Source organism: Mesoplodon bidens, assembly GCF_964165515.1.
Source record: "Mesoplodon bidens genome assembly, chromosome: 5".
Lineage (NCBI taxonomy): Eukaryota > Metazoa > Chordata > Mammalia > Artiodactyla > Ziphiidae > Mesoplodon > Mesoplodon bidens.
This window is the reverse complement of record NC_138161.1, coordinates 13,835,513-13,861,420: the sequence shown is the minus strand read 5'-3', so window position 1 is coordinate 13,861,420 and position 25,908 is coordinate 13,835,513. Positions and strand designations below refer to the sequence as shown.

Below are 25,908 nucleotides of genomic sequence, written 5' to 3'. Positions count from 1 at the left end.
AATATGATAGACACGAATTTCTACTTCAGTTTTTGTTCCTCAGGACATATGGTCCAATACTGTTCTGTGAGACTTAGGCACTAAATAGAGTAGACTGGAAAATGTATGTGCATCAGTTTATAACTCTTAACGTGAAGACTCACCGCTTTGGTATTTATTTAAACAGAGTACCTTCTTTTAAATGCTTGAAGAGAAATACATTCAGTGAAAAGGATCTCACATAGGAGCAACCTTGGACACATGCCTCAGAAATGGGGATAATAATACCTGCCTCTTGTTGCGATTAAATGGGATAAAGTACATAAGCATGAGCTCAGAGCTTGGTACACAGTTAAGTGCTGAAAATATTATTCTACACATCTATTTTGACAGATAAGTATCCTAACACTAAATATTTCACTTTGCAAAAACACATTTTTCTTTTCTGATCATTGAGATCTTACTGGCTTCTCCTGGTCCCCCAATATTCACCACTGTTTAGAGTCAAGCACTTTGGCAACTGGGAAAAAATTATGCTTCCATATGTCAGGCCTAAAGTTGAGAAATGCTAATTACCATAATGAAAAGCCAGAAATGATGAATTGGATGAACAAGGCCAAGACCCCATAGCCTCTTTACACTCTCCTTAGGAAATCCCAGACAATGAACATATTACAGAGCTTATACTATTATCTCAGACTGATACAAAATTCATGGCAAACTAACATTCTTCATATCATTTAGTGAACATATATTGAGTACATACCATACAGGGGATAACAAGGCACCTAGGATATATCCTTGCTCCCACTTTTTAAAGAAATCGTAGAGCCGCAACATTTGTGGACTTCAACTCAAAACAAGCAAAATAAAATGTGCGCACCCATGTACAGCCTCCTTCAATAGAGTCATCATATAGAGAAGCACTTCAACAAATCGAACTTTACTTTCCCACCAGCTTTACTCAAGGATGAACATGGTCAATGTTTACTCTGCTAAAGACTTGCTGTGGCACATTCCAGTACCTAACTATATGCTCAAGGGGCCAATAGCAAGTTTTAAATAACACTAGAAAAATGAGGGAGGGGTTCAAAGCATCTTATTGTAACAAAAGAATTAAGTGCAGATGAAGGAAACAGACATTTGCAGGACAATGGGAAGGTCCTATTCCTGATTTCCCCATAATGATGGCTTCCTCGGCTACCAATCTGACAGCTGCCAAAGGAAGCAAGCCCAACCTCAATCTTGTACAGAAGAGAGCAAATGGGCAATGATTCTTTATAAAATATAAACCGATCTCTAGCAACACATCTCTAAGTTTTTTATAACATGCATTTGAGGGTACATACAGGTTCATTTAACAGGGTTAACTTTTACAGTACCCATATATTTCAAACTCCTACAAAGCACATTTTTAATAAAGAGAAAAACATAGTCTAATTCATCTATTCCGTATATGTGGATATTTGTATTTGGGATTTACTTAAAATATTATTCACTCAAATTCTTTCCCTCTTTTGTAAATAAGCCGATTTCCTTTTAACCCTTTACGGACCAACAAAGTTTACAGATTCCCCCAATAGAATTCCCATAGCTCCAAATGTTGGCCTTCAGGGCACAGAAGTGGTGGAATTAGATATTTTTTTCTCATCTGTTGTTTTGCAGTGAACAAAAAAGTACTGCTTTTATAATAACAGTTATATTTAATTAAAAAATATATCAGGTGGCATAAGCCCTTGGTAGGTATAAGAGCTGAATTTCATTTTTATTTTTATTAGGAAAGCTGTCATGATGCATATACCAGTGGAATACACAGTGAGTTACCCAAGTCTAAAGGACATTCAAAGCAATTATTCATTTTATTTGGAAGTAGGACGTGAAATACCTGACAAGTTTTCTAGAGTTAAAAACTTTAAGAAATTCAGTTATTCATACATATGTTGAACATCTAAGCTTTACATTATTAACATATGTAATGTGCTGGGGATATGAAGATTAAAAAAAATAATCTTCTCCTTCAAACAGGACATAACCTAGTAGAAACAGACAAATGTCAACTGCTATAGGAGATGGCACACACTACTATGGTGACAGAGGTGGAACTGACAAAGTCAGTGTGTGTGAATCTGACCAGGAGTCCCAGGGGAATGTCTGAATTGGGTCCCAAAGGAAAGGAAGAACATTCAAGGCCTATTTAAGGAAGGACATCACTGGTTAAAGAGAACAGCGGCTTCTGGAAAGGCCTATTATATTATTAGCAGAGCGAAGCAGTAAAGTGTGTTGTTCTGAGAATTGCAACAGAATGTCTTTTGATGAAAATCAAGGAGAGAAAAGATGAGGTTTATTACTGAAGCAGCAAGAAAGAATCTGTATGAATACAGATTGCTATCAATTAAAAAAGAAAAAAATGAGGTTTCTGAGGCTGAACAGTTAGGCCGGGGCAATCCAGGTCTTACATGCCATGAAAAGGAACCTGGACTTTGATCTAGAGTGGTGGGAAAACCACGGAGGAATTTTTAGCAGGGATGATCCTCATGTTCATTTCTGAAAGACCCCTCCAGCAAATAGTATACAGGAAAGCAAGGAGGCAGAGGACACTGAAGAGTAGTTAGGCTCTTATTCCAAGAATCTAGGGAAGAGAGGTGAGAGACAAATGAACGAGGTGCGAGAGATGAACAGATTTAAGCCCTTTAGTAGGCAGGACTGGAAGAATATAAGAGATGGAGGAACATAGCTCTCTGGTTCGAATGAGTGGGTGGATGAAGGCATCAACTCAGTGAAGGAATTTAGAAAGAGAAGCAATTTTTGGAGACAGACAACAAATTTCATATGTTAATATTGAGAGCTGGAGGGGCCTAGGCTACACCTGGTGGAAATGTGCTGAAGTGATTGATTAAATGTACAGAGCTCAGAAGAGCCATGGTGTTAACTTATCCAGAACATGGATGAAACAAAAAAGGGAAGAGTTCAGACCTGGGGAAACTCACACTAAAGATAGAAGACTCCAAATTTCCTAACACAGCAAGATTTTAAGGCAGACCAAAACAGTGACAGCCCCAAATGTCTCTATTTAAATTCAAGAAGTATAAGAAATACACTGAAGTTCAAATAACCAAGGCTATTTCCTATGATGAATCAAAAAAAACCACATGCACAATTAAAAAGTAAAAATCAAGATTAAAGGGGAGGTGCCAGTGCTTTCTATAGCAAAGACGTTGGTAATTATGGGAAATAAAGAATAGGTCTGTTAAAAGATTAAAGGGGTGGTGAAGGAGGGGACGGCTGATATCATGACTGGAGACCAGTGTGGACCCTGAATGGCAGGAGAATGTTAGTTGAACACTTTCATGGAGGATGTAAATTTAAGTTGGATCTTTCAAAAAAAGGGGAAAAAAAAAAAAGAAAAAAGCAAGGATTTGCTATGTGAAAAACGAAAGGGAGAGCAGGAGGAAGGGCAGAGAGAACATCTGAAAAGGCCAATCAGTAGAAAAGGCAGTTCTTGTACCTCTTCTCCGCCCATCATCTTGTCTTCCATTCTACCACAGCCAACGCCTCTAGGAAGTCCTGGACCTTTCATTACAAGTAACTTTATCACTTCTGAATTCTCACTTTCAAGTACCCCACTCTCTGGCCCTCTTTCCCAGAATAACCTTCAATCCCACTAGGATCAAGTCCCCAATGCCCTTCACGTCTTTACTCTCCTCCTTACCTGTCTTGCGGTCCACAGTTCTCCCTTACCATGTTGCCTGGAAAAACCTCAACACTGGTTTTAAATGCAACTCTTCTACCTAAACTGCACCTGAATATGGCTGGGCACCACCTCCAACATGCTGACTGGTCTCATTTTATTTATAACTACAACCACAAATGCTCCCTTAATCCTGGCCAGCAATTCTAATTTCCCTAGTCAATTCACATTCTTATGTTTCTAGATATCTATTTCACATGTTCCTGTTTCTCCTTAATCCTGTCTATTCTTATCTGGTTTTATATAGCTTCTGGGAGGTAAAATTCACATAGCCTACAATTCACCCACATAAAGGGTGTAATTCAATGTTTTTTTTTTAATATATTCAGAGTTGGGCAACCATCGAAATAAATTTTAGAACGTTTTCATCACCTCAAAAGAAACCCTGTGGGCTTCCCTGGTGGTGCAGTGGTTGAGAGTCCGCCGGCCGATGCAGGGGACGCGGGATCGTGCCCCGGTCCGGGAGGATCCCACATGCCGCGGAGCGGCTGGGCCCGTGAGCCATGGCCGCTGAGCCTGCGCGTCCGGAGCCTGTGCTCCGCAACGGGAGAGGCCACAACAGTGAGAGGCCCGCGTACCGCAAAAAAAAAAAAAAAAAAAAAAAAAAGAAACCCTGTATCCATTAACCGTCATTTCCTGTTTTCCCCCAACTCCACCCCAACCCCCAGGCAACCACACATTTTATTTTCTGTCTCTATGGACTTGCCTATTCTGGACATTTCATAAATGTGGACTCATACAATATGTGACCCTTTGCGACCGGCTTCTTTCACTTAGCGTATTTTTTCAAGGCCCATCCATGTTGTAGCATGTATTAAGTACTTCATTCCTTTTCATTATCAAGTACTGTTAAATGGAAATACCACATTTTATTTATCCTAGTTGGTATTTTTTTTTAAAAAGGCATCTAGAAAGGCTTTTTTAATCCACCTACTTACCACCAAACCTACCGATTTACCTGCACCTGTATCCGTACTACGCCTTCCATCTGTCAACACCTGTGCCCCACGTTCAAACTCTGAATCCATACCCTCTCCTACATAATATCAACCTAGCAAATATCTCTTCTTTCTTGCAACAAAAATTTCCCGTCTACTGGGTTTTCCAATAATGAACATGCTAGAGTCGTCTTTTAGAAATAAACACGAAAGAACTGCCCTCACCTTATATCTCCCTTCAGCTCATCCCCGTTCCACTGTTCCCCTGTATAGCACATCTCCTCAGAGAGATGTCCAAAATCACTGCATCCATTTCTTGTGTCTCTCATTCTCTCCTGACCCTATATCTATATATACTTACATAGGCTTCTGAACCCACCACTCCAATAAAACCACATTTCTCAAGGTCATCCAGAAGCCTTCATTTTGATAAATCCCGTTAGCAAGTCTCAGCACTCTTCTTTGACCCAAAAATGGCATCTGATAGTTGATCTCTCCCTCCTTCCTGGGAACTTTCTTTACTGGGCTTCCGGAATACCTTCCTCTACTTTTGCTTCCTAGCCCTCTAGCTGCACCTTCTCAGTATCCTTTGCTGGATGGAACAGTAGAGGACAGTGGTTAAAAAGCACAGGTGTTGGAATAAGGGTACCTTGAATTCTAGGTGCTGCCACATGGAGCTGTGACCTTGGGCAGGTCACTTCATCTCTTTATGCCTCTGATTCCCCATCTACAAAATGGGGATAACTGTGTTGACTTCAAAGAACTGTAAGGCTTAAAGGATTGATATATATACAAACTCCTTAGGAGAGTTCCCATCATGTCTCAGTTCTCTGTATCGTATTTTCAACTGCTAAACGCTGACGTTTTCCTGGGCTCATCCCTCTCACTACACTCCCTCCCTAGGTAATCTCACAGACTCTGGTGGCTGTACATATTATATTTGCTGATTACGGCAGAATTTACATCTTTAGACTTTATCAGTTGTTTAGCTGTCATCTGCACCTGAATGTCAAAGTTAAAACATCCAACATTTAACTTGACATCCTCATCCTAAGCCCACTCCTCTTTGAGATCTGCCCATCTGAGGAACGGCAATGACACTCAATTAAATTGCTCAGGTCAGAAACACAGTTGTTCCTGACTCCTTTCTCTCACATATACAATAAGGCCATTCTGAAGGCTGTATCTTCAAAGTAAGTTCAGAATCCAAATGCTTGTTACCTCTGCTGTGCCACCCTAGTTCAAGCTGTTGGCACTCTGATCTACTCCAATGGCATCCAAACCAGTCTCCCCTTTCTACTCTTACCAACTCCTATAGTTCGCTTTCTACGGAAGAGCCATCCATAATCCTGTGCAAGATGGAAACCAGATTTAAAGTGTTGAAGACCCATACTTCCTGTGGTACTCTGGCCCGACAACCAGCTCTGATCACCTGCTGCTGCTCTTCCTTATGATCGCACTGCTCAACCCCAACAGCCCACTGTAGTCCCTCCAACAAGCCAAGTCTGTTCTCAGTCTGAGCCCCCCTTCTGTTCTCCTCTCTAAATGAGATGTTTTCCCGGTGTCTCTATGGCTCTTCCTCTATTATTTCTCTGTATTACCTCCTTAGAAGCCTTCCTTGGCCATCCTATATAAAAGAGTACATCTCACACGACATTCCTCCAATCCCGTTCTCTGCTTTACTCTCTTCAGAGGAATAGCTTCATGGGAAATTATTAGTTTACTTACTATCTAAGTCCCTACTAGAATGTAAGCTCCAGGAAGACAGGCCCTGTCTTGTCATTCAGGGATCTCTAGTACCCAGAAGGGTGCCTGGCACACAGCAGGTACTGGCGTAAATACATGTTGAACGTATGAGTGAATCAATGGTGGTGGCATTAGGGGTGACTAAACTCATCAACAAGATACCTCTCGGGGACAAAAGCAGTGGCTACAAGGTCCAGGTCTCTCCCCCAGGGCGGTGAGTCTCTTTCCATTGTAAACCTATGAATATCTGAAATTTTGAGAAAAGCTGCAATTTCTTTCACAACCGCCTTTTCCGCTCCTAGTCGCAGTTCCACCTTTTCTTGATTCCAAACGAATGAATGTCACTGTGGCATTGTGCACGGACCTAACTCAAAATTTGTTCATACAAGGAAAAGGATATACCAGCCACTTTTATCTCATCTCTCCCACCAGTGCCCTGAGAGCCCCAAGGCATATATACATGTATTTGTTTAATCATTAAAAGTGTTTTTTTTTTTTAAACTACAAACCTTTGGAAAATTGAAATAACAGTACAACCCATACATGTATTTCCTTCGCCTAGGTTCACCAGTTAACAACATTTAGGCCCTAATTATTTTGAAAAGACTCCCAGGTGATTCTTACAGGAGGTACTGTGATGGGAGAAGGGGAGAATGGAAAAATGCGGAGCTAGTTTTCAAAGAATGAGAGAGAGTACATTTTAGATTGCATCATACATTATTATACCAAAAAAAGAATCGTTCTTAGAATGGTAGCAAGAGATTGCTAAAAGAAATTTGAGTTTTCAATAACATATAGCGCAGACAGACTAAGATGTGTATCTATTTTTAGCATGGGGTACGTTTTGATAAAATCTAATACATGAAAACCATAATTTCAAATGAAGAACCAGAGACCACTATCTCTTTAAAATGACTCCCTGGATTTTTTGCAAAATAACGTACAATAAGGTTTGGTCAATTTCCCTATAGCTCATTTATAGTCGTTTTTTAAGAATTTGTTTCTATATGAATTGCTATTTTATTGTAACTGGCAAAGTATAACAGCCGTGACTTAGAGTTAAGAGTTGTACTATTAGAGTCAAGAAGCTTGGGATATACTGGTAATCCATCACTGAATGAGATCATCCATAGGAAATTTTATTTTCAGTGTTAGCTGGAAAAAAATCTTACCTGAAATTCTTCACAGCATTATCTTTGTCTACCAAAATCAATCTAGAGCCCAGAGTTTCTGCCCCTCCCACCTTCCTCAGGCCCAAAGAGATGTCAGAGAGATTTAAACTTAAAAGAGACTCTTTAGGCTGGAGTTCTGCAGCCTAGGAAGTGCTGAGAGAGATGGAGACAATGTGATAAGCAGCTTTCAAGTTTTCGTGCAAGACCTTCTCCATGTTTTGAAGTGCTTCGCCTTCTGAGAAAATATAGTGTGTATTCATGCATAAATTCATATCCAAGGTAAATATCTGCTGTGGATCGATCACTATTAAAACATTCATTGAACAATGTTATATACAAAGTTGAAGGCACTGTGATGAGTATTTGGGAAACACAGTGGAATAATATAATGCAATATTTAGAGTACCAACTCAAATATTTTAAAGCTTTCAAAGAACACTTTTATAGGATAAACAAACATCTGGTAGACCCCTCTGGGTTATAGGTTAATATAACCAATATTATAACAAAGTCTACAATAAGGAAGAATATTAAAATGCAAAAAGTGTTTAAAAAATTAGGTGTTATTATTAAAAAAACTTTTGAGAATTTTCTTCAGGTTTCCTTTGAATGTTATTCACACTAGTAGATTGGTGCTCTAATGTTCTAATTTATAGTGTTAAAAATTACTAATTATAAAAGTATCAAAATTCTAGGCAGAAAAATCTAAAGCTAAGTGAAATCACAAGTCAAATATCAATTTTAAAGTACAGTTGACCCTTGAATAACACAGGTTTGAACTGTACGGACCCACTTATACACAGATTTTTTTTTTCCAGTAAATATGTACTACACGATCCGTAGTTGGTTGAATCTGCAGATGTGGGACCTCGGATATAGAGGGCCAACTATAAAGTTACGTGTGGAGTTTTGACTGCATGGGAGTTGGCGCCCCTAATCACCGCGTTGTTCAAGAGTCAAAAGGCATTACAGAACTTAATAGTAAAATTATTCATCTTCAAGGCAGTCTTAAGGATCATAGATAGCTATTGCATAAAAGCAAACACGCCTGTTTAATTCACAAACCAATTCTGTCTACATAATTCTTGAAGTGTCCAAATTTTGGAACATCAAATGCCTATCGAGGCCAGGCAAGGATGTGTGAAAATCAAGCACGAAGTATACATCATACTACTGCCCAGCAAGTCAGCCTGTAGGCTACCAATCTGTGACTTTTGCTTTAAATATTTGGTAACAAATATTATCAATAAGAAGCAATTTTACACATACCCAATTCTTATAAATTTTACCATCATCTATTGCAGTGTGACAAAACTGTAGAGAATCTCTGTATAATAATAATTAATGAGTAAATGTATCTGGCAAGAGAAGAGACTTTAATTTTCCACAATAGGAATGAATCCGATTTAGCTTAATTTTTCCTTGAAAAGATATTATGGATATGCTGGTAACACAATAGAGATATGTAACACAAACAAACATTTTTTTGTGTACTTTTTTATTGTTTGGAACACCAAAGTAACCCAAATTTCACATTTACAATGAAATTTTAAATAAAAATATGCTGTACATTGTATTAGAGATACATATACAAAAGTTTGGAAAAGTAAACACATACACTTATACAGTGAAGAGAATGTACTGAATTGCTATCACCTTTAATATTCTTTCTCTCCTAAATGGTCAACAACTGTACTGTTTTCTTTAGCTTTTATGAAATGACCACTGCTCTAGCTATTTTGAAGTGTGAGGTACTAAGAACAGATTCCTTTAAAATCAAGTGATAATGAGTTATTATTGTGCATCGAATAGTTTTATGTTTTCAGATTGTCAGTTACTAAAATAATCAAAATCTCTAAAAGATGGAGGTAGTTCCCTACAAATCTGGTAGCGAGGGCTACTTCAGCCCAATTCCAGAAAGAGGTAGTCATCACTCCCAAACTAACATCCACACTTAAGTCTGATCATTCAGAAATTTCTTTACACCAAACCATCCTTAAAGCACCCCACCACCTCCTTCATAACCAGGGCCTACAACAGAATTTTGGAAGATCTGTTTGTTGAAATGTTTTTTTGGCCCTCTACTTTAAAAATATTATTGCCACATTTCAGAAATTAGGATCCAAGAACTCAGTTAAGTCTCAAGGATACATTTAGCTTCCACTGTAAGAAAACAATTTGAGTATCATTAATAGGAAGAATACAGATACCATATTGTGCTATTTAAATGAAATGCCACTATGACTAACACACATTTTCTCAGTAAAGCCAACTGATGGAACTTTAATACATGTGAACTTATCTCTTGGTCTAATATACCACGAAATATCTGAGGCAACCATGCCAAGGTACATACTTCCCTAAAAAGGCTGCTTTCCTCTGCTCACAATTTTAACAGTTTAAAATAAATCACAAGTAAGCAATATAATTTTAGAATTTCCAGTACTCTTCTCTAGGTATGCTAAATATCGTCTATGACATTCCTTACCTGTCATAAGCACCCACCGTTCACTGAGTGCCTACTCTGTGGCAGGCCCCATGTCAGTTGTTTATATATGTTAGCCCAACTGAATGATCACAACACCCCGGTGTGACATTTCATTCCTTTTCTCACAGTTGAAGAAACAAGTTTAGTATCACCTTCTAGGCTTAAAGTTTTCTGTATAGTATAACATTGCTTTTTATTATCATAAGAGAAAACATTAGAGCACCAAGAGAAAACTTGAAAGCATCTTAGTTCTAGTATTCTGTTACTTGGTTAACATCAACAATATTCAACCTGTTTACTGATCCTTTAGTGCTACAATATTGCATGTGATTACTATATTCCTTTATCAAAACGATGGAATTGTGATTAGTCTTTTGGTTAAATCCTCCTTTATTTGCATATACATTAAAAAGTCTCATTTCTATAAAAGGTCAAATTCATGGGATATTCTTTTCAAGATTTCTAATTGAAGGAAAATGGAAGGCTCTCTTTCTCATGATTCAACTAAACTACTGCAGTTTAGTTAAAAGTGCCTATTTTAACAAACCAGTTTTCATTTTTATGTTATGTCATATTTTAACCTTTCCAGATCTGGAACAGCCTTCAATTTCTAAATTTTGTTTTAAAAGTTACAGACAAAGATCATCATCAGAGGTGAAGTATAAACAGTCCTACACTGAAAACCATCCATCCATCCACTTACATAATAATGGTCCTCTCTCATGGAGCTTCCATTCTTGGGGGTGGGAGGAGATGGGCATCCAAACAGGTATGTGAGATAATGATAAATGCTAAGAAATTTAATTATTTTCTAGCAGTGACTAGCTTACTAAGTTTATTTTTCATGCTCACCAACTTCTGATTTGTGTTTTATTTTGTTTCACATGTTGGCTGAGAGTTTAAATTATATATTTCAGTAGTGATAAGAAATAGAAGGGCAGAGTCTCCAAGACCTAAATGTTAAATAAAAGGCAGGTAATTTATTCTTTTTTGGGGTGGGGGCTGCGCCGTGTGGCTTGTGGGATCTCAGTTTCCTGACCAGGGAATGAACCCGGGCCACAGCAGTGAAAGCCCAGAATCCTAACCACTAGGCCACCAGGGAACTCCCTGGGTTATTTATTCTTAAAGGTTGTTCGAAAGTAGTCGTTATTAAAGTCTTGGAGATGATGAAATCTTTTCATTCATTCAGTGAATTTACTAAGACCAGAAAAAAACCACAAATGCATGAAATTCTGTAAAGTCTCAGGTGGCCTAATACCCATGGATACCAGAGTAGGAAACTTCATTTTAAAGAGAATTCACAATCAGGGGCATGCGTGTGGGGTGGAGGAAAGAAGCTGATCAGAAAATTCTACCCAACTTAGATTCTGTGATGCTTGTGTAACCATCTTATTACAAATATGGGGGAGGGGGGAGAAGCATAACAAAACTGAGATCCAAAGATATTAAGGTTTCCTGGCTCCTAGTTCACTGTTCCTTCTACTATGACTTCCATTAGGGCACAGACCTCTTAAGCAACCTCCCCATTAAACAAATCATTTTCCATCATTATGATGACTACTGCTACATTACTTGTGACAAATTTTAACCCTAAATCCTCTTTACCATTACCCAGTCTGTGTACTAAAAGAAATAAAAATCAAGTTTATTATCAGCCTAAACTCAGTCTTAGAGAGGGCAGAAGACAGCATGCCATTTAAAAATAAATTGATTTTTATTATAAATGTAGTACATGCAACAAAGTGAAAATTTCCAACAGTACTGAAAGCTGTAGGTGAAAAGTAAAAGTCCTACATCACAAACCAATGTCCCACAGTCCTACATCCCAGAAGTAACCAATACGCTCTTTCCTTAAAAAAACTAAGATTATGAAAGCAAACATTTGCACACACATACCTCTGAAAAATACAACGGGCTCACAGGACTAGAATATTCTAACACTAAGGATGAATTAACTACCCATTAGGAGAATCAAGTGTTAATTGTATTTGGCAATACCACTTCAAATACAACAATTTATTAATTGTTATAGGATGGTCACTATTAACAAGTATATGACATATTCACTTATAATTCAAGCAAGCAAGGGTAAGGCCTCCTAAAGATGTAAACAATCTAAACCACACTTCCGTGGATCACAGAAGTAGAGTTGTGGGTAAAGCATACAACAGATGAACTCTTGCAGGAGAAAAATGAGGGGTCAGTGGAAAAAGCATTGCCTCAGGCTGTTCAACTGTCACTCAGGTAACAAAGCCATTTTATTGTAATGTATCAAAGATAATTTCTTTGCTAGCCCACAGAGAATGCTACCAAAGTCCAGGGATTTTAAATGTATAAAAATTAGTCCAGACAGGGAAAAAACCCACATTGTTAAAGAAATGCTCTCTCTTATAAAGCTGCGATGTCTGGGGTTTTGTTAATCATGGACTATGTACCAACTCCTTTTTATAGAGATTAGTTTAATCACTTTGCTATACCAAATTAAGATGTGCAAATCCAAACTTTTATTCAAGACAGACAAACAAACATGATTTCATTTTTGAGGCTCTCTCTTGAGCATATTCTTGGTAAAGACTAAAGTACACATATTTAAGAGAAAGATCTTCCTCAAAGAAAAATAGCCTCGGAGAACATTTTACCAAAATTAGCATTTTTATATAAAAAGCCTAACTTGGGCAGGGGAAAGAAAACTAATGATAAAAAACTTAACTTACCAAGAAGTGAAACAGGCTGGGTTACAGGAGGGGTGGGCAGATTCGTGGGTGCAGCAGGTGGCACAGCAGAACCATACATTTTCACACTGTCACCAGACTCGGCGTTTCCTCTAGCCCCAGACACCACTGTTGGAATGGGATTTCCAATAGATAAGTCTTTTGTAGTGTCTTCATTTATACCAGCGATAGTAGCTAAGGAATATAATTACATCAACATGTGAAGCTGAATAAATAATTATCTCCCGGTCAACATTCTTTTGCCATACTATAGGTCCTATTACTGGTCCATTCTCCCTCCTACTCTCAATTTCAAGAGGACAAGTGAACACAAAGGAAAAACATGCTTACAGTTTGGGATGTTTATTGGTGGAGTGTGAGGAGGAGGAATGGATACTGGTGGAGTTATAGGAGGTGGGGGTCCAGGAGGAAGAAAACCTAGAATAAGAAAAATAATGTCAATTGAAGTTGTGTCACTTTATTTCAGGCTCTAAAAAAAGAATGTCTTCTCAAATAACTTAGTGTACCTGGTGGTAAATGCATTGGGTTGAATCCTGGGCGCAGAAATGGTGGAGGAGGTGGAGGAGGAGGAACACCAGGACCAAAGCCTGGAGGGGGAATTCCCAAAGGAGGCGTGAAAGTGGGTGGTTGGAGAGCACCAACTACAGGAGGTCCTGGCTGATGTGGTGGGACCTAGAAAGAAAAGGGAAAATGAAGCCACATATCTAGCCACCCTCCCACCCACCCAGTGTGCAGAGACAAAGAAAAAAGGAATCTCTAAATTGTGCTTATTATGTGAATACATTTATTAGATAACAGGTGGTAATCTGCACCTACCCCTAAACAATAGAAACCACATATTTTTCCCTTTTTCTATTTGGCCGCACCACGCGGCATCCGGGATCTTAGTTCCCCGACCAGGGATCAAACCTGTGCCCCCTGCAGTGGAAGCACGGCGTCTTAACCACTGGACCACCAAGGAATTCCCAGAAATCACATATTTACTCTCTACTTTATGACAGCAAATTCACACTGTAATTCACCAGCACCTATATTGGTGTTCTGCTAGAACATTAATATGTTTAAAAATGTCTCACGGTTAGGTCAATAAGTTTGAGAAATACTTTTAAAAAGGCTACCTGGTAATCTGCACAGTGATTAAGATCACAAGTCCTTAGGGTCAAAGTGCCTGGCCCCCCCTTTCAAGTCGTTTTGTGACCCCGAGCAAGCTACTTACATCACACTCCCTAGACCTCAGTTTACTCATCTGTAAAATGGAAAAGTCCCAACCTCACATAATTATGGGGATTAAAGAGTGAATAAATATTAAGTGCTAGTGCCTGACACTTAAATACCCAACATATGTTAGCTATTGTTAAAAAAAAAAAAAGTACAATCAATCTTAAGAGATTAGTCAAGTTTCTTTAAATGAGTGCTGACATTCATTGAATCTTATTTAGAACCTGCACTGGAAGGGCATATCCAAAAGGTCAGCTAAAGAGTGCCAATTTGGGGACTCCATTTATAAAATATCACAGCTAAGTATGTATCAAAGCATGTAATTTTCTCCTAACACTAAGAAAAATGAAGATGCTAGGCAACCCAGTTTTGTGATAGCTCAGATTTATTTGATTCAGTTTTAATGTGAGAAATTGAGGAAACAAAGTACTGAAAGAAAAGAAAAATCTAGTGGATCATACATAAAAGTATGGGTCAAGTATTTATAATTTTTACCAAAACATTACTTACTTAGCTCTTAACATGTAACAGGAAAATCACATCTCAAGTTAAAAAGGGTATGAGGTAAGACACTGAGTAATCTCGACAGATGTAAGGCAATATGAAATTTATTCTGGTTTTTAAAAGCATTTATAAATAATAGGTCTGACATGCTAACACACAAAAAATTAATATGCACTCATGTCTTTGACTATGAATCTAGACATACATCTATAGTAAGATTTAGAAAGGTATCTTACAGACACTTAAAAGTTTAAACAATGCCCCAAATAGTCTTACCTGTGGAGGTGGTACTGTTATAGGTGCAGGAACAGGAATAGGAGGGACAGGCACAGGTAAAGGCTTAGGTATGGGTGATACTGGTTCTGTGTGTGAGGTTTCTGCCCCTCCATTTTGAGCAACTTCATTTTCATGCTTTTTGGGAATTCCCTTCCAATCTATGAGAGTTAAAGAAATTTAACAAAAGCTTACATTTCAGCTTATAACTTTAAACCCAGAAATGATTTTTAAAATGCTGATATTAAAATCAGAAAGCAGGGACTTCCCTGGTGGCGCAGTGGTTAGGAATCCACCTGCCAATGCAGGGGACGTGGGTTCGAGCCCTGGTCCGGGAAGATCCCACGTGCCACGGAGCAACTAAGCCCGTGCGCCACAACTACTGAGCCTGCGCTCTAGAGCCCGTGAGCCACAACTACTGAAGCCCGAGTGCCTAGAGCCCGTGGCTCTGCAACAAGAGAAGCCACCGTAATGAGAAGCCCGTGTACCACAACGAAGAGTAGCCCCCACTCGCCACAACTAGAGAAAAGCCCGCGCTCAGCAACGAAGACCCAACACAGCCAAAATTAAATTAAAAAAAACAAAAAAAACCCCCCAAAACAGAGCATTCTGATTATTAAAGAAATGCCTAGGCTATAATCTCATAAACATTAATTATTTAAATTAACAATAGCAAACATGCAAAAAGAATGCTTACTTACGTGCCAGGCACAGTTCTAAGCTATATATATATTTATTTAATTCTCATAACCATCTATAAGTACCATCTATAAGTAGGTCCTACTATTATTATTCCCATTTCTCAAGAGGTGAAAACAAAAGACAATTTGCCCAAAGTCACATACCTAGTAGTGGCAGAGATGGGATTCAGCCCAGGCATATTTGGCTCTAAAGTCTCTGTTCTTAACCACAACAGTGTATTGTTTGGATTAAAGACCCTGGGAGGGAGGAGCAGGATTCTTTTTACCCTGGACCAGAGTCTCCCAGAATGCCTGGCACATAGTAGACCCTCAATACCTGTCTGCCTGAACAGAAACCTAGCCCGATCCTTAAACGGAGGCATTACGCACCAAGGAGGGAGGAGGTGGTGTATGGGGGAAGTCCAGCATTGTTTCACTGCCTTTTGGCTTCTCAAATCATCACTCCTGATTGAAGTTCTTTAATGCTTTAAGTATTTACTGTACTTTGCCAGGCCACCCTGTGCTCCTTTCGTCCTGCTATCTATCAATCTTCAGGTCATGCCCCCACAAGCTGCCATTTTTCCCAATGCAATTCCACTATCAACCCGGCATTTTTAATATTCAGCCTACAAATAACTGCACCTCCTTGTCTTACACGTTTACTTTTGATGGCTTCTCTGGACATTTAAACATTTTCAAAGAAATTACTATGAAGCAGTGGATTTTACTAACAATGTTCAGTTTGAGACTCATTTGATCTGTTAGGTTTTTACAGTGAAAAATTCTACCTAAGACCCACTTAATACTATAATTAATAATTAAGCCCACAATCAGTAATTATTTCTGTCTGCATCTCTCCCACTAAATGTAAGTTGCATAAGGGCAAGGACCACATTTGTCTTATTCACCGTTGTTTCCTCCGTTTATTATAATGGAGAGACTGGCACCCACATAGTGGATATTTGAAAAATCTCAAAAATCAGATCCTAAGGCAAAGAATAAACATTTGTCATAGCACTACCAAGGAAACAGTTGATTTTTTTAAAAAAAAAATTAAATACTGCTTTACCTGGATTAAGTGTATCACTGTCCAACATTCCTCCTTCACAAAAACTCTCCAGTTCTTCAGGCTTGACTTTGTCCCACGGAATATAAGTAACACCAAGTTCTACATCCCAATACTGCTTAAAATCTGCCTTTATTCCTTTGTTTAAGGCCCAGGCAATCTATTTCACCATTTGTTAAAATATAAAAAGAAAGGAAAGGAGAAGAATGTCATAAATTGAGAGTTAACTGTTCCCCACAATTCTAATCCCTCAGACTTGGTCAGCAAAGGAGCAGTCTGGCCTGGCTTTCCCTGGATCTCACTCACAACTTTATTCAGCGCTAGGAAACTGGTTACCCTCCCATCTCACCTTGTTCCTCCTAGGATGGAACTCTGACTGGCAATCACTTCCTTACCCACTCTTCCAACCACCCTCCACCCTCCAAGTCCAGGCAGCGTAAAACTTAAGAGAGGAGGAAAAAGTTTATCAGGGACAGGCTGAAGTTCCCTGTACAACTCAGCATAAAAAAGTGGGGAGCATTTTTAAAAGTCTTGGGTACCTCGGAATTACTCAACATCAGACAAAATCCTTTTGCGGTGCAATCCAAGGGTAGAACGTGGTATTTTAACATTAGGGAAACACTGACTCTGGCCCCTCAGAGTGAGAATACCCATGTACCTATATCTTTTCCTCTATCTTCAGTGAGTATTTTTCATAGTTCTAAGATGAGAGGGCTTTAAAACTTTAAAATTAAAATGTGAAAAATACAAAATTTTCTGAATGACAAAATATTTTACAAAATGACATTATATTTAAAGCGTCAAGTAAATACCTTGATGAACTTACCTACCTTAAAAAAAAAAAATTCTACCATGCACCTAACATTTAAAATTTTATTTTAACTCTTAGGAGATAAGCTCTTTAACAAAAGATGCACATGTAATGAATGCCCCAGTGTCCAAAATTAGTTTTTTTCAAAAAGTCACATAATATTATATATTAAGTTTGAAAAGAAATGAATTATAAACTATAAAACAGTACCTTTATGGATTTCTGGTTCACTTTATAGTTTCCTCGGCTCAGTTTCTGCAGGGCGCGGTAAGCATCTTGCCTATGAACCATAACAATATAGGCACAACCTCTGGGAGGAATCATCTGCTCCAGAAGATTTCAATATTATAAAATACAGCAACAACAAAATAAAAAAGCAACAAGATATAATACTAAGTAATCAGTTCCAACAAGCCCAACTCAAACCCCCTGCACCCTCCAGAGCCAGAGTTCTATAACAGGAGATTAAATGAATTTGTTAAGTTGGTGGTTCCAGTTTGGTCTCAACTTGCAATTATCGACAACTCTACAGTTCCCCAAGCTTTGTTATATAAAGACTTCTTTAGAAAACCTTTTTAGAAAAAGGTTTTAGATTAAACTTGGTGATCTAAGAAATGTAGTTAAATGCTAAACATGGACTCAGAACACCTGAACGCTAGCCACATCTACAAACCTGGGAAAATTTTAACTTAGGTTTCAAGTCCTTAATTTCATAGAATAACATTAATCACATCATCTATCTACTGTCATTAACTGATTTAATACTCACATTAATTGATTCAATTGGACCAAACTCTTCTAAGAGACTGGCAACATCCTGCTGAGTAGTCCTTTTGTCCAGCTGTCCCACCCAGAGTGTAGTACTACAAACTTAAAATAAAATTATAATCATAAAAATATACACATTCGATAATGAACAGCACTGTACTTTACATGAAAAAAATCATTAAAGAAGATATGCATGAGTTACACTATGATACCACAAGTTTAAGTAGAAAACCCCATATACATTTAAAAAATTCTAGAAAATTGTGGTAGTACTTCCAGAAATGGAAGTATAGTGAAAGGTACACCTATGAGTTGGTAAAAAAAAACTGGTCTCTTTGAAGACACATCTGAAGATTTCATCTATGTAAACTAGGGCCAGAGCAGCAGTATTTTTGCCCAAGATCGCCCTTGGCAAGTGAACACAAGTGCTAAGACTTGATCCCAACTGTCCTGACCACCAACCAATTCAGTGCTTTTATTCACTGCATGTAGCTGTTCCTTTCCAGCTGTTGAGTGTATATGATTTTTGTTTCATGTTGTGTCCTTGGTAATAGGCCTTGCGGAGTCAGAAGTTTTATACATGTCCTACTTATACTATAAATTAAGATTTCATTAATAGCTACAGAGTTGTATCAAGAATATGTCTAGCACACCTTATTAAACATATTCTAAACACATCATGAAATTCAGGAGATAATGTAAGCTAATACATTCTGTAAATCATAAATCTTTATAAAAGAGGGCACTGGTTATTCTAGGGGGAAAAAAACCCCACCTTTCCACCATGTGTAGGAGAACTAGTTAATGACTCTATTTTATACATTCGAGTCAAGACACACTTCCTCATCGTTAGTTTGGTTCACTCCTCATTGCTGCTTTACAGCTGGCTTAATGTACAAAAGCAAATCCAAGGGTATATGCCAAAGCACAAACGAGTAAGACCTGATAAAGTGGTATTTTGCTAACGGTTATAAAACATCTTAAACTCATGACATGAAAAAAAATGCAGGAAATATGAATATAAACGTTCACGTACCACTAGCAGTTTCCGGTTTGATTTGAGGAAGGCCTTTTTGTCGGCGCTCTCTTTCTTTTTCCCGATCCCTTCTTTCTTGGGATCGAGATCTAGGAGAATGTCGGCGTCTATCTCTGGACCGAGATCGAGAACGTCGATGACGAGACCTTCGAGATCTAGAACCAGATCGAGATCGTCTCCTTTTTGGTGACCTAATATTTTCAGAACGAGGGAGAATGGATTAACACATGGAGATAAAAAAGAAAATGTGAGCATGTGTTAATCTGAAAAAGAAAAAATACAACTAGGTAATTTAATGTTTGGGTATGTAAGAATTTGACAGCAGGGAATTCATTTTAAAGATTTTTAGTATGCTCAAAGTTAGAAAGCGCAAATATATTATAAATGAGATAAATAAGGATGCTAACTTATAAAAGTACCTCTCATCTTTGATATCTCTGGTACTATACCAAATGACATCTTTATAGTGAAGAAGCTAATGTCATCACCGAGATATACTGACTACTATTCCCTATCTTCTCAGTAAAGTCTTTTCTCTGGGAATTAAAACATGTAATCTGATTACAGTATTACTTATTCTCTTTCCACTTTTTTTGGTTGATAAATTGGTAAAGGAACTCTGAATACATAAATCTTATGATTCCATGTATACCTGTAAATAGGCATTAAAGCAACTCAAAGGGAAAATATGTGGGTTAAGATGACTTAGTTTTTTTTAAATTAATACTTCTCCTACCCCCAATCCACAAATGCATACAAACATACCAAGTGTTATTTTATTAGTCCTGGGCATCTGAAAACAATCCAACTTGATTTTAAATTCTATGGCTCCTAAGACATACAGATTTGGATTAACATTTTCTGTAAACTACCTGGATGCTGATCTAGATCTTGACTTTCTGTTATCGGACATGTGCCGCTTAACCTCTTGAATACAAGGTTGTTCTACTTCCATTTCCTTTAAAAAGAAAAACAAAACACAAAACCCATCATTAAAAGAGAAAGTGGAAACTATAAATAGAAAAAAACAGGACAAAAATCTAAAAAATGCTAAATTACAAATCTCTTGCCCTGGAAGTTCTCTTTTGGTTACTTGAGACCAAATTACTAGTTTAATAATGACTGGGCACGAGTGGGAAAAGTTTTTTTTATATGGTTTACAAGATTAGAAGAAATACTGATCTACTTCTGGAAAGTATTTTCGTAAAAGTTACATACCGTGTTTACCAACCATCACCTAAAGCAGTGAATTAGGCACTGTTTAAACATTCTATACTCTATCTCAATCCTCACAAACCGTATGGAAATTTGTAGTATTATTATGTCCACTTTCCAAATGAAAAACTTAGGTCACAGAGAGGGCAAATTTGTGCCCAAAGTAATAGTCTTTCTTCATATTCAAAATGGAAGATAACAAGCCAACAGGCAGCAATCTATTTATAAATCAAGGGAACCATAAAGATAATCAACAATTTGAGAATGAAGTTTTACCTGATGTGCCTTTTGTGTAAGTGGTTCACTTTGTGCCTGAAAGGAAGTTTGGAAAGGCTGCTGCACGGGTGGAGTTGGAGGAATCACGGACTGAGCCATGGGAGGAAATGGAGGTGTAGGAAGAAGGCCAAATCCTGGCATCTGTCCATTAGGAGGAAGTGGAACCTTTTGTTTTTTAAAAAAATTGTATGAGCAGACTTTAAGTAATGAAAAAAAAACCTTACTTTATATAAAACTAAAATACCTTCAATAAATTTTGATCAAGGAAAAACTGACATGCAACCATGACCGACAATTCCTACTGGTACAACCTTTATCCAAAGAATTGTTATATATCCAAGAATACAGGTTAAAAATCCTACAACTCATTTTAAAATTATGAATACATGACCTGGTTTTATAATTTAAAAACATAACTTCATTTATATGAGGAAGCAATGTGACAGACTGAACTTAAACTCAGAGGTACTCTCTATCGCAAATTGTCTCCCTTTAACTTTAAAGGCAATTAAGCTTTGGGGGGAGGAAAAGTGGCTAGAAGCATTGACTTCCAGGTTTATTTTAAACATTTTACTCCAAGGGGAGTTTCAACCAACATGCCTAGGGTTGAATACATAATACTTAGGGTTTGATATTTAGGGTTTCAAATATCATAATAATGAGAGTAATTATGCCACAGTGTAACAATTTTCTACATGTGACATTCCAATGCTAATAGAATTAAAAGTATAATTGTAATGTCATTATAGTACCACAAAACATTCTTTCTAAATTATTAATAAACTTTCAGTAATTGTTAAACATTTGGAAATAAGTTCATAGGTTTTCTCTGTATTTTAAACAGGCTTATAAAATATTTTTCAACCTTCATTCATCAGCAAGTCATTAAAATCACAATATCAGTTTCATATGACCAAATATAGGCACATCTCAGATTCGATTCCAGGCCACTCCAATAAAGTGAATATCGCAATAAAGCAAGTCACATGAATTTTTTGGTTTTCCAGAGCATATAGAAGTTATGTTTACACTATACTGTAGTTTATTAAGTGTGCAATAGCATTATGTCTAAAAAAACCCAACATATATACTTTAATTGAAAAATACTTTATTGCTAAAAAATGCTAACAATCATCTGACAACACATGGTTGCCACAAACCTTCAATTTGTAAAAAATGCAGGATCTGTGAACAATAAAACAAGGTATGCCTGTAAATAGAATGGACTGAACATGATACGGACAAGAAAGTGAATATATTCTAAAGAGATTTCTTAGAACACCTTCTAAAATAAGTCTATAAAGTAGTATTTCCCAAAGGCTGGTTGTACAACAGAATCGCCACACAACTAAAAATAAATAAAGATTCTCTAGATTGACTGTAGCACCAGAGGCCCAGGATTTGTTTTTCCTCCTTATCCCCATAATTCAGATGCATGGTCAAGTTTAGAAAACTCTGAATTAGAGGATTTACTAAAATAAACCCAACGAACAAACCTTTATTTCCTTCAATTCTCCAGTATACTGTGCTCCTTTTACTGAAGATTTCAAACTATATTCCTGAATGCTGAAGAGCTGAAAGCCCTCTAAAGCACTGAATCACGCAACATTAAAAAAGAAAGAAAGAAAAAAGGCTTCTCACAAGGGAAAGAGCTGTATAACTAAACGGGCCAGTTCCCTGAAATAGAACCACAATCTCTCTCTAAACTATTTAAACAAAAATGCCTATTAAATTATTAGCATGTAATGTTTAGCATCCTTGTTTTAATTAAAGGAAAAAGCAACTCAAATCAGTTATGTGCTCAACAGCTTTAACTGCAGCTATAGTACTATTTAGCCATGCACACAGCTAAGTAACAGTGGTCTGGGAAGTGCAACCCATATGCTCTAATGAATAAATCTTCAGTTATTAAAACGCAGCTGTAAGAAAAATGCCTCTACCTGATGGTGCACTGGATCCTGCTGTATTGCCATCATTCGAGGCTGAAACTGATCCATGTTCTGGTGCTGGGTATATGCTGGTTGCTGCATGCCATCTCCAGGAAATCCACTAAAAAAGATGAGTAGTCTTCTTTTTACCCATTCGAAAACACATGAATCTTAGCCACGTTTATACTACAGAAACTTAAAGAATGCTGTTCAGGAGTTATTAATAATCAACACTTTATTGAATCATGTATTTGTCTATATTAACTTAAATACAGCATTTTCCCCAAAAGTCATTTTTTATTGTAAATCTGACAGGATCTCCTCTCCATTCAGAAGAAAACCCCAAATACCACAATTAGAAAAAAGAATTTTAAAAGACTATATGAAAAATGATTTCGTTATTAAGTGTTACTTGCATTATGCCTTATAATGACTACCAAATCTCTATCTGCTGAGGAATCAAAAGAAAGCAACTCACAAGGGTGCCTGTGGAGGAGAAGCAGCAGTTGCAGCAACAGAAGGTACAGCAGCAGCAGGTGCAGGGGGCGCAACAGCAGCAGCAGGTGCTGTGGTGGCGGCGGTGGCCGTGGCCGTGGCGGCGGCGGCGGCGGCGGCGGCGGTGGCGGCGGCGGCGGCGGCGGCAGCGGCATCTTCTTTCTTTGATTCTTCCACAGCTTCCGGCTCATCATCATAATCAAATCTATCAAGTAGCTTCTGGAATAGGTGTGTATGTCAATATTCCATTTAAAAATTCAGACTGTGATTCACTGAACAAAAAACTTTATAAAAACAGATATTCACCACCATCTATAATCCCGCAATGCTGTCATGTACAATTTCACCTTCCCACATGCCTCTTAGGACCCTAGCTCATAGACAATTTTTACACAAATGCCATTTTGAAAAGACACTTTAAAAAAAATTGTTTTCCTTCCCCAATTCTACGTACAGTGTTTTCTTTTTGACTATTTTCTATATGATTTTATAACTAATTTAGTGATAGAAAGATTTTACTCAAACATTCATTTTCCTAGACTAAAAACTTGGAACTCTGCACACGTGAAAATGGGTACACATTTTCAGTCGGCTTTGTAAAATGTACAAAAAGAAAGACCATCTTATCCAATCATTATAAATGCCTACAGAAAAATGTCCATATGCTGCTTGATCGAGAATATGAGAAAGAAAAAAGAGAATGGCAGACAGGGCTGCAAAGTCTACCTGTGCACTTGCTTCTTTCTTAAAACTTTACAACCCACCTTAGATTACCAGAAACTTTCATTAAAAAAAAAAAACCAAAAAACAAAAAATCAAAAAAACCAATCAGTGCACTTCACAGGATCACATGTGTAGAAGAAGAGCCGTTTAAAATATGGTTACATTTACTCAGAAAAGAAGGAATGACAGTAATACAACCACTACTGTGTTTTGGTAGATTATACACAACATTTCATCATCAAAAGCATGCAATGTAGATATAATTTCTTCTTCTTACAGACAAGGAGACTAAGGCTCGGGTATTTAAGAAACATAACCAAGACTGTACAGTTAATACATGTACAATTAGGATGTGGACAATGGTCTTTTCTACCTCAAAGCCCTCAGTCTCTGGCATCCAACAAGGCAGTCATTTCTCTCAGGCTGTGCCCTTCCTGCTCATGGATTTCCAATCTCAAATTCCTAAATTTGTATTGTTCTGTGATAGTTCTGCCTGGAAATTCTGGCTCTACTTTATTGGACAACAGATTTCCTAATTAGGAAAGAAAGTTCCCTTCTTGGACAACACTTCTGTCTCTTTCTGCATAATTCTAGGCCACGTGACTAAAAGTTCTTATTATAACCGAGCGATCTAACATGGCCCAGGCACCTTGCTGCTTTACGCACATTAGCTTACTTAACCCTCATGGCAATAAAAAAATATAGGTACTACCATAGCTCTTTTACAGGGGTACACAGTGAATCCTGTAACTCAACATTAAGATAGAGTCAATGACAGGAGCCAAAATTAAAACTTGGGTCTAAACTGTCTACAAAAAAAACCCAAAGCCTATGATCTTTGCAGTTCACCGCATATAGACATGTTCCTTAAAGTTTTACGATTTATACCTATTGCTTTGAGAGAAGATTTGAAGCAATTAAAAAATTAAACTGAGATCTCTACATCTAAAAAGACATTTCTGTTGCTTTTTAGGAAACTGAAGATCTATGAAGCAGCCAAAATAGAAAAACTGTTCCCAGTCAGCTGTTTGACTAGCTTAAAATAGACCTTTATAGTCAAAGGAAAAGCACAGAATTCCTTTTTCTAAACTTAATGTAACTAACAAACATTGGCCAACCCACTTAAGGTAAAACACTAGAGGAATTAGTTGCAATTCAAATTAACAACAAAATAAGCATGTCAGTAGCACTGCTATTACTCAACATTTCTTTTTTGGAAGTCCTAGCCACCAGAACAGTAAGAAAAGACAAAGAAACAGGCCTAGATGTTGAATGGGAAAAGTCAAATTTAGTAGCCTAGAAAATCTAAGAGAACAACTAGAAAACTAAGCTTCTAATACCATGATAATTTACAACATGAAATAAAAATCAATAGTTTTCCTGTATGGCATCATTAACTAAACAAAAGTGTTATGAAACACTAAACATGAAAAATGAGTAAACATCTAAGAATAAATGACACAAGAAATGTGTAAGACATATTAAAAATCTAATAAATTGAGACTCTATGTAAGAAATTATCAGTACTTCTTAAATTAACCTATAAATTCATAAAAATTTATGCTACAGTTCATCTGGTAAAGTATACTGTGATGATCAATTATATGTGTCAGCTTGGCCAGGTTATGGTGCCCAGTTGTTTGGTCAAAGATTAATACAGATGTTGCTGTGAAGGTATTTTAAAAATGTGATTAACAGGGAATTCCCTGGTGGTCCAGTGGTTGGGACCCCGCACTTTCACTGCCACGGGCCCAGGTTCAATCCATGGTCGGGGATCCCCGCAAGCGATATGTGCATGGCCAAAAACAAACAAACAAAACAAAACAAAGAAAACATTGGGAATTCCCTGGCGGTCCAGTGGTTAGGACTCTGTCCTCGGGGCCTGGGTTCAATCCCTGGTTGGGTACTAAGGTCCCATAAGCTGCATGGTGCAGCAAGGGAAAAAAAAGTGATTAACATTTAAATTAGTAGACTATGAATAAAGAAATACACTCTATAATGTGGGTGTGCCTCAACCAATCAAAGGCCTTAAGAGCAAGGACTTAGGTTTAGGTTTCCCAAAGAAGGCATTCTCAAGACAGCGACATGAAAACCTTGCCTTGCAGAATTCAG

The 25,908-nt window shown here is 37.6% G+C and overlaps 1 protein-coding gene across 5 annotated transcripts in view; it reads right to left on the bottom strand.

Annotated features, from left to right (window-relative positions):
• The window catches only part of SCAF4 (SR-related CTD associated factor 4), a 59,975-nt gene that overhangs the window by 6,319 nt on the left and 27,748 nt on the right, over positions 1-25,908 (bottom strand). For 2 of the 5 annotated variants that reach the window (XM_081234984.1, XM_081234980.1), the window contains exons 8-19: positions 23,057-23,292; positions 22,591-22,699; positions 20,651-20,815; positions 20,032-20,117; positions 19,160-19,350; positions 18,125-18,225; positions 17,566-17,679; positions 16,548-16,704; positions 14,802-14,959; positions 13,310-13,475; positions 13,134-13,220; positions 12,786-12,977 (exon numbers count right to left, since the gene is read on the bottom strand). In XM_081234984.1, coding sequence (XP_081091110.1) covers positions 12,786-12,977; positions 13,134-13,220; positions 13,310-13,475; positions 14,802-14,959; positions 16,548-16,704; positions 17,566-17,679; positions 18,125-18,225; positions 19,160-19,350; positions 20,032-20,117; positions 20,651-20,815; positions 22,591-22,699; positions 23,057-23,292 — 1,762 coding nt within the window. The remainder of the gene's footprint in view (positions 1-12,785; positions 12,978-13,133; positions 13,221-13,309; positions 13,476-14,801; positions 14,960-16,547; positions 16,705-17,565; positions 17,680-18,124; positions 18,226-19,159; positions 19,351-20,031; positions 20,118-20,650; positions 20,816-22,590; positions 22,700-23,056; positions 23,293-25,908) is intronic. The other 3 variants (XM_081234982.1, XM_081234983.1, XM_081234981.1) reach the window with 3 other exon arrangements.